We start from the raw sequence: 9,379 nt of genomic DNA on the forward strand, positions 1-9,379 counted from the left end.
TAACCTGGTACACGAATCATATCAGCAAGGAATAAAGTCTTCACCCGTTTAAAGTCCTCTCTGTCACTTTCGGGCGGCACTATTAAATATAGTCCGGACTAATAATATGGCGCGTCCGTTATTAATACATGTAAATGTATTCGGCAAATTAAGCAACGTCAAAATTCAAAATTGGGAACTACCAAAAACAATCACTTACATTATTGTAAGCAAATTTCAGTAATTCTTTCTTTGAAAGTACTTTTTAAACCGGTTGCAAGAAATTCGTGTACCGGTAGCTTCGTACTTCTGACAGGAACTGTAATTTGCCCTTCAAAAAATTATGCGTTCATGTGGGAATGAATGAAATATCGCTTTTCATTCTATGCGCTGGTACTGCGTGCATCCGAATCTACCGCTGCAGGCGGAGCTGCGCATCCGCGCGGCACCTGACAGTGGTGCCGCCGAGCGCGCCCGTATATCTCAAGGAAGAGCCATCGCCGCGTGCTCTCCATTATTTCAAGTAACTGGGGATGGTGGCGATGATGCAGCAATCTCGTGGCTCCAAGTTGTGTGTCGTGATGCTGTGACGGGTGAGACGGAAGAGGGGTTCATGATGGCGGTGTTACCCGACGGGACGCCACTCGTGATACCCTGGGAGTCGACGAACTTTTACAGCTGCTGTGAGGCGACAAACTCGGCCGTGCTGCTGTATGACGGGCCACATGAGACGGCGAATAGCCTTGGGCCGGTCCAAAGTGTCAATTTTCTCTATTGCATAGCGGACGATTCCGAAAAGCGATCCAGAATTTTTCATCCAGAGCTAGAAAGCGTGTGGATAGAGAAAAAGGACTTGCAGATTGTGTGCACGCGGTTCAAGCATGAGGAATGCAATAGTGCGTACTGTTGGTGGGCTAACCATGGGTGCGTGGAGGGCTAATATTGGAATCGTCTTTGGGTGTGCATGTACAGCTCCACATACATTTTATGAGCTAAGTGAGGCACTGCCCGAGGAAGCTCAGATTGCGATACGAGACTACCCGGCAAAGGAGGCACAGGCGGTCGGACTTCTTAGCCGAGGACAGACGGTGGAGGTTACCGTGCGAGGTGGAAATTGGCTGCTAATTGCTGGCGGTAGCGTTGATAAGGCGTGGATTATGTGGAGGACGGATGCGTTGGAACTGCTTCAAGAGGCGCCAGATGTGTGGTCGAGCACTTGTGAACGGAGAGCGAAGACCGTCAACAGCCTTACAGGCAATAAAAGTGTAGCTCAAGCAGAAAATGATGACAACAATCAGTTTGCTTCTGCTCTTGCCTCTGTATCCGGGCAGGACGACGCTATAAACGACGCAGCCCCTGGATCGTGGTGCGATCGAGACGATCGTCCGATTCATCCTGCAACCCACTTAATTAAAAAGCCCACGATTGAAGAGCAAGCCGACGCGGAAGTGGTGGGGAACCATGGTGCGGCTGTGCCAGGAGATGTTGGAACGGACCACGATACAGCACACGCTGAAGTTGCGGCTGGCATCACGCCTTCTGATGAGCGTCCGATTCGTCCAGCACGAAACATAGTGGATGAGGAAGATAGTGCAGCGTCCGTCGGGGTGATGGAGGAAGATTGTGCTGGTGTTTGTGGTGCCGGTGCCGATGATTCGGCATCCAAACCAGAAGTCGACGAAAGAATGGAACGCTCGGATGCCGTCTCATATTCTGAAGATCGTCCGATTCGTCCTGCGATAATTAAAGAGCCCGCGATTGAAGAGCAAGCCGACGCGGAAGTGGTGGGGAACCATGGTGCGGCTGTGCCAGGAAACGTTGGAACGGACCACGATACAGCACACGCTGAAGTGCGGCTGCATCACGCCTTCTGATGTGCGCCGGATCATGAATGTCCTAATGTCTGGGATGATGCTGATGCCGAGGGTCCGGTCTGCTTAATAGAAGTCGACGAAAGAATGGAACGCTCGGATGCCGTCTCATATTCTGAAGATCGTCCGATTCGTCCTGCGATAATTAAAGAGCCCGCGATTGAAGAGCAAGCCGACGCGGAAGTGGTGGGGAACCATGGTGCGGCTGTGCCAGGAGACGTTGGAACGGACCACGATACAGCACACGCTGAAGTTGCGGCTGGCATCACGCCTTCTGATGAGGTGGTGAATCATGATTGTGCTGGTGTTTGTGCCGGTGCCGATGCCGATGATTCGGTCTCCAAACCAGAAGTCGACTAAAGAATGGAACGCTCGGATGCCGTCTCATATTCTGAAGATCGTCCGATTCGTCCTGCGATAATTTAAAGGAGCCCGCGATTGAAGAGCAGCCGACGCAGGATGTGGTTGGAGAACCATGGTGCGGCTGTGCCAGGAGACGTTGGAACGGAACCACGATACAGCACTCGCTGAAGTTGCGGCTGGGAATCACGCCTTCTGATGAGCGTCCGACTCCGTCCAACCACGAAACATAGTAGAATGAGGCAGATAGTGCAGCGTCCGTCGGGGTGGTGGAGGAAGATTGTGCTGGTGTTTGTGCCGGGTGCCGGTGCCGATGATTCGGCATCCAACCCAGAAGTCGACGAAAGAATGGAACGCTCGGATGCCGTCTCATATTCTGAAGATCGTCCGACTCCGTCCTGCGATAATTAAAGAGCCCGCGATTGAAGAGCAAGCCGACGCGGAAGTGGTGGGGAACCATGGTGCGGCTGTGCCAGGAGACGTTGGAACGGACCACGATACAGCACACGCTGAAGTTGCGGCTGGCATCACGCCTTCTGATGAGCGTCCGATTCGTCCAGCACGAAACATAGTGGATGAGGAAGATAGTGCAGCGTCCGTCGGGGTGGTGGAGGAAGATTGTGCTGGTGTTTGTGCCGGTGCCGGTGCCGATGATTCGGCATCCAAACCAGAAGTCGACGAAAGAATGGAACGCTCGGATGCCGTCTCATATTCTGAAGATCGTCCGATTCGTCCTGCGATAATTAAAGAGCCCGCGATTGAAGAGCAAGCCGACGCGGAAGTGGTGGGGAACCATGGTGCGGCTGTGCCAGGAGATGTTGGAACGGACCACGATACAGCACACGCTGAAGTTGCGGCTGGCATCACGCCTTCTGATGAGCGTCCGATTCGTCCAGCACGAAACATAGTGGATGAGGAAGATAGTGCAGCGTCCGTCGGGGTGGTGGAGGAAGATTGTGCTGGTGTTTGTGCCGGTGCCGGTGCCGATGATTCGGCATCCAAACCAGAAGTCGACGAAAGAATGGAACGCTCGGATGCCGTCTCATATTCTGAAGATCGTCCGATTCGTCCTGCGATAATTAAAGAGCCCGCGATTGAAGAGCAAGCCGACGCGGAAGTGGTGGGGAACCATGGTGCGGCTGTGCCAGGAGACGTTGGAACGGACCACGATACAGCACACGCTGAAGTTGCGGCTGGCATCACGCCTTCTGATGAGCGTCCGATTCGTCCAGCACGAAACATAGTGGATGAGGAAGATAGTGCAGCGTCCGTCGGGGTGGTGGAGGAAGATTGTGCTGGTGTTTGTGCCGGTGCCGGTGCCGATGATTCGGCATCCAAACCAGAAGTCGACGAAAGAATGGAACGCTCGGATGCCGTCTCATATTCTGAAGATCGTCCGACTCGTCCTGCGATAATTAAAGAGCCCGCGATTGAAGAGCAAGCCGACGCGGAAGTGGTGGGGAACCATGGTGCGGCTGTGCCAGGAGACGTTGGAACGGACCACGATACAGCACACGCTGAAGTTGCGGCTAGCAACACGTCTTCTGATGAGCGTCCGATTCGTCCAGCACGAAACATAGTGGATGAGGAAGATAGTGCAGCGTCCGTCGGGGTGGTGGAGGAAGATTGTGCTGGTGTTTGTGCCGGTGCCGGTGCCGATGATTCGGCATCCAAACCAGAAGTCGACGAAAGAATGGAACGCTCGGATGCCGTCTCATATTCTGAAGATCGTCCGATTCGTCCTGCGATAATTAAAGAGCCCGCGATTGAAGAGCAAGCCGACGCGGAAGTGGTGGGGAACCATGGTGCGGCTGTGCCAGGAAACGTTGGAACGGACCACGATACAGCACGCGCGGAAGTTGCGGCTAGCAACACGTCTTCTGATGAGCGTCCGATTCGTCCAGCACGAAACATAGTGGATGAGGAAGATAGTACAGCGTCCGTCGGGGTGGTGGAGGAAGATTGTGCTGGTGTTTGCCAAGGTGCCGGTGCCGATGATTCGGCATCCAAGCCAGAAGTCGACGAAAGAATGGAACGCTCGGATGCCGTCTCATATTCTGAAGATCGTCCGACTCGTCCTGCGATAATTAAAGAGCCCGCGATTGAAGAGCAAGCCGACGCGGAAGTGGTGGGGAACCATGGTGCGGCTGTGCCAGGAGACGTTGGAACGGATCACGATACAGCACACACAGAAGTTGCGGCTGGCATCACGCCTTCTGATGGGGTGGTGGAGAAGGATTGTACTGGTGTCTGTGCCGGTGCCGGTGCCGATGATTCGGCATCCAAACCAGAAGTCGACGAAAGAATGGAACGCTCGGATGCCGTCTCATATTCTGAAGATCGTCCGATTCGTCCTGCGATAATTAAAGAGCCCGCGATTGAAGAGCAAGCCGACGCGGAAGTGGTGGGGAACCATGGTGCGGCTGTGCCACGAAACGTTGGAACGGACCACGATACAGCACGCGCGGAAGTTGCGGCTAGCAACACGTCTTCTGATGAGCGTCCGATTCGTCCAGCACGAAACATAGTGGATGAGGAAGATAGTGCAGCGTCCGTCGGGGTGGTGGAGGAAGATTGTGCTGGTGTTTGTGCCGGTGCCGGTGCCGATGATTCGGCATCCAAACTAGAAGTCGACGAAAGAATGGAACGCTCGGATGCTGTCTCATATTCTGAAGATCGTCCGATTCGTCCTGCGATAATTAAAGAGCCCGCGATTGAAGAGCAAGCCGACGCGGAAGTGGTGGGGAACCATGGTGCGGCTGTGCCAGGAAACGTTGGAACGGACCACGATACAGCACGCGCGGAAGTTGCGGCTAGCAACACGTCTTCTGATGAGCGTCCGATTCGTCCAGCACGAAACATAGTGAATGAGGAAGATAGTACAGCGTCCGTCGGGGTGGTGGAGGAAGATTGCGCTGGTGTTTGTGCCGGTGCCGATGATTCGGCATCCAAACCAGAAGTCGACGAAAGAATGGAACGCTCGGATGCCGTCTCATATTCTGAAGATCGTCCGATTCGTCCTGCGATAATTAAAGAGCCCGCGATTGAAGAGCAAGCCGACGCGGAAGTGGTGGGGAACCATGGTGCGGCTGTGCCAGGAGACGTTGGAACGGACCACGATACAGCACACGCTGAAGTTGCGGCTGGCATCACGCCTTCTGATGAGGTGCTGGAGGGATGATTGTGCTGATGTATGTGCTGGTGCCGATGCTGATGATTCGGTCATCCAAACCAGAAGTCGACGAAAGAATGGGAACGCTCGGATGCCGTCTCATATTCTGAAGATCGTCCGATTCGTCCTGCGATAATTAAAGAGCCCGCGATTGAAGAGCAAGCCGACGCGGAAGTGGTGGGGAACCATGGTGCGGCTGTGCCAGGAGATGTTGGAACGGACCACGATACAGCACACGCTGAAGTTGCGGCTGGCATCACGCCTTCTGATGGGGTGGTGGAGGAAGATTGTGCTGGTGTTTGTGCCGGTGCCGGTGCCGATGATTCGGCATCCAAACCAGAAGTCGACGAAAGAATGGAACGCTCGGATGCCGTCTCATATTCTGAAGATCGTCCGATTCGTCCTGCGATAATTAAAGAGCCCGCGATTGAAGAGCAAGCCGACGCGGAAGTGGTGGGGAACCATGGTGCGGCTGTGCCAGGAGATGTTGGAACGGACCACGATACAGCACACGCTGAAGTTGCGGCTGGCATCACGCCTTCTGATGAGCGTCCGATTCGTCCAGCACGAAACATAGTGGACGAGGAAGATAGTGCAGCGTCCGTCGGGGTGGTGGAGGAAGATTGTGCTGGTGTTTGTGCCGGTGCCGGTGCCGATGATTCGGCATCCAAACCAGAAGTCGACGAAAGAATGGAACGCTCGGATGCCGTCTCATATTCTGAAGATCGTCCGATTCGTCCTGCGATAATTAAAGAGCCCGCGATTGAAGAGCAAGCCGACGCGGAAGTGGTGGGGAACCATGGTGCGGCTGTGCCAGGAGATGTTGGAACGGACCACGATACAGCACACGCTGAAGTTGCGGCTGGCATCACGCCTTCTGATGAGCGTCCGATTCGTCCAGCACGAAACATAGTGGATGAGGAAGATAGTGCAGCGTCCGTCGGGGTGGTGGAGGAAGATTGTGCTGGTGTTTGTGCCGGTGCCGGTGCCGATGATTCGGCATCCAAACCAGAAGTCGACGAAAGAATGGAACGCTCGGATGCCGTCTCATATTCTGAAGATCGTCCGATTCGTCCTGCGATAATTAAAGAGCCCGCGATTGAAGAGCAAGCCGACGCGGAAGTGGTGGGGAACCATGGTGCGGCTGTGCCAGGAGACGTTGGAACGGACCACGATACAGCACACGCTGAAGTTGCGGCTAGCAACACGTCTTCTGATGAGCGTTCGATTCGTCCAGCACGAAACATAGTAGATGAGGAAGATAGTGCAGCGTCCGTCGGGGTGGTGGAGGAAGATTGTGCTGGTGTTTGTGCCGGTGCCGGTGCCGATGATTCGGCATCCAAACCAGAAGTCGACGAAAGAATGGAACGCTCGGATGCTGTCTCATATTCTGAAGATCGTCCGATTCGTCCTGCGATAATTAAAGAGCCCGCGATTGAAGAGCAAGCCGACGCGGAAGTGGTGGGGAACCATGGTGCGGCTGTGCCAGGAGATGTTGGAACGGACCACGATACAGCACACGCTGAAGTTGCGGCTGGCATCACGTCTTCTGATGAGCGTCCGATTCGTTCAGCACGAAACATAGTGAATGAGGAAGATAGTGCAGCGTCCGTCGGGGTGGAGGTGGAAGGTTGTGCTAGCGCTGACTATGTGTATGTGGACAATTGTGGGTCAGAAAGAGGTAAGATGACCAAGGCTGGTTTATACAGTACTATTGTTTTTGCTGGACTAAATGCAGAGTCAAACCCAGAAAGCGAAGCAGGGGATATTGCGGTTTTAGGAAGCCTGGATGACGTATTTGATCCTGTCGACGAACTGATTGTGGACATGTTTGCTGAAGACACGGAGAAAGTAGAAGGTACCGGAGACTTTGCTTTGGGGGAGAAAAAAGAGCAAACTGTTGGTGACACGGATGACAGCGTTACAACATGTTGCCTCACGTTATTAGCCCGAGAGAAGCCGAACGTCGAAGGTACAGATGATGCGTCATTGTTTCTCCAGGAGTTTGGCATTGCGAAGTACTGTGAACGGAAACAATCTCGATATCCAGCGAGTGATAGATTATCCCAGGCAATGTTTAATGCGGACCAAGACGATGCGGACCTCGTTTTTGAGGTCCTTGTGGGCGATGATCCTCTCTCCGATGAATGGTTTCACGACGTAGCTTCAAAATGCTATGGTGTAACATCGCACTTAGTACCGCGTGCGGCTGTGTTAAGGCTTTCCCTAAGTGCTGCCTCAGAAAACACATTTACGTTGATCATGGGTGACGCCGCGCCTGAAGCAATCCTGGAGTCGGGACTCCTAGAAGACGAAGATGGAGATTACGACCTGGTCAGCTCTTTCAGGTACCCTCTTCTTATACGTAGGCATGGGCACAAAGGAAATGGTCCTTCTCCGTTGAGGTCTCGATCGTCGAGCTCTCTGCAACAACACATTTCTGCAAGCGCAGAGACTTCCCCCGTATGTAGTGTAAAGCCTCCTACGCCTCCAACCCCATCAGTTGTACCACCTACTTTACCTGCGGCATCTTCAGGGCTGGACCGACGAAAAGTCATTGAAGCCCCAAACAGCATCGCGAAGCCTCCGAGCGCTTTGGTCCGTCCAAGATCCTTCGTGCGTACACCAACGATACCTAGCACAACATCGGCGAAGCGTGCTTCATCACGCCTGACTCAACCTGCATCTGCTCTTTTGGGCACAACTTCATCCAAGTCAACAAAGAGCTTTCTTCCAACACCAAGCAAATCCTCAGTGACCCTTGAACCTGCAGAGTCGAGCGGTTTACCAACCCCGCGGAAGTCTTTTGGGTTTCGTCGCCCGCCAAAGAATTGAGCAGCGCTTGAACGCTGAAACACGATTATTTCAAACCTACAGTAGTAGAAGTAGTACGTAGTAACATACAGTACTAGAAGGAATACTTTGCGATAATACTGCAAAACACAGCACTTGCGGAGACGCATTTCATTAGACAAATGAGACGCCACGCACTGCAGCTCTGCATTGCTGCTCCACAACATCTTAATTCTGCACGCGGTATGGGATGTTCCTGTCCTCGAGAAAACGCTTGATCGAGTCGGGTAGCTCCCCCGACACAGACACAGCATATATGCCTGGGATTAAGCGAACTGTGCAAATATCGAATACAGAGAGGACCAGTCGTCAATAGCGTCGTGCAATAAATACCAGGTCGCCTGGACGCACCAATTCGCTGCCACTTGGCCACCCAGCTCTCCTTGGGTTGCATCATGGCGATCATGCTGATACAGCAACACGCATCTTGTCTTATGAGAATGAATTTAGCGTAAATAAGTGTCAGTAAGTAGTTGGCGCACCCTTCGAAGTAGGCGGAGGTGCACTCAGCCACGCGCTGACGGTTGTCTGCCATCTGAAGGAAGGCGCAGTTCTCGCAGCCTGTGTCGTAGAACTGCGTGAATGTCTTGACGAGAGAGCACGTCATGCAGGCGCGAAGCTCCCGGAAAGTGTTGGGGATGTCCGCGTGCTGAAAGCTCTCGTCTAACTCTTCATCGTCCTCATCGCGCATCCGGCTCATTGTTACCGCCGACTTTCGTTTCTTACAAAAAAATAAAGCTTTTCCCTGTTTAAAAAAATAAGCGAAAAAGCACCGCTACTCTAATTAGTCATGGCATGACTAATTCAAAATAAAGGTTTGAGCACATTTGAAAAGTACCTCTCTGTATTGATATCCCCAATAGTAATTCCCTTAGGGTCTCCCGATAACCGCTTGCTTTCAAACTTGAGATAAACTGACCTCTATCCTCTCATCAGTGAATAGTGACCAGAAAATGACGGATGTTGTTATTCAGAGATATTTATATATTGGTTTGGTCTATTTTGTCAATGTCGATTAAAGAATGAACGCAGTGACATCTGCTTTTTGCCTCTTGATTTTCCCACAAAAAGAAGTGGCAAATGAATCGTATTGCATGTAAATACAATAGTAAAGCGTTTTTTTTTGCCATCCAGCCGACCAACT

At 52.7% G+C, this 9,379-nt stretch overlaps 2 protein-coding genes across 2 annotated transcripts; one reads left to right on the forward strand and one right to left on the reverse strand.

Moving 5' to 3' along the window:
• Positions 1-364: 364 nt before the first annotated feature.
• On the forward strand, positions 365-897 carry PITG_05693 (uncharacterized protein; the record flags this gene model as incomplete). The annotated part of the gene is made up of 2 exons (XM_002999266.1): positions 365-811; positions 877-897. The coding sequence occupies 2 exons, from the start codon at positions 365-367 to the stop codon at positions 895-897; spliced, it is 468 nt and encodes a 155-aa protein (XP_002999312.1).
• A 7,436-nt stretch (positions 898-8,333) lies between these two features.
• Positions 8,334-8,935, reverse strand: PITG_05694 (transcription elongation factor SPT4; the record flags this gene model as incomplete). Its single annotated transcript, XM_002999267.1, has 3 exons — positions 8,334-8,510; positions 8,587-8,642; positions 8,718-8,935. The coding sequence occupies 3 exons, from the start codon at positions 8,933-8,935 to the stop codon at positions 8,404-8,406; spliced, it is 381 nt and encodes a 126-aa protein (XP_002999313.1).
• Positions 8,936-9,379: the final 444 nt, after the last annotated feature.

Source organism: Phytophthora infestans, genomic scaffold (genome assembly GCF_000142945.1).
Source record: "Phytophthora infestans T30-4 supercont1.7 genomic scaffold, whole genome shotgun sequence".
Lineage (NCBI taxonomy): Eukaryota > Oomycota > Peronosporomycetes > Peronosporales > Peronosporaceae > Phytophthora > Phytophthora infestans.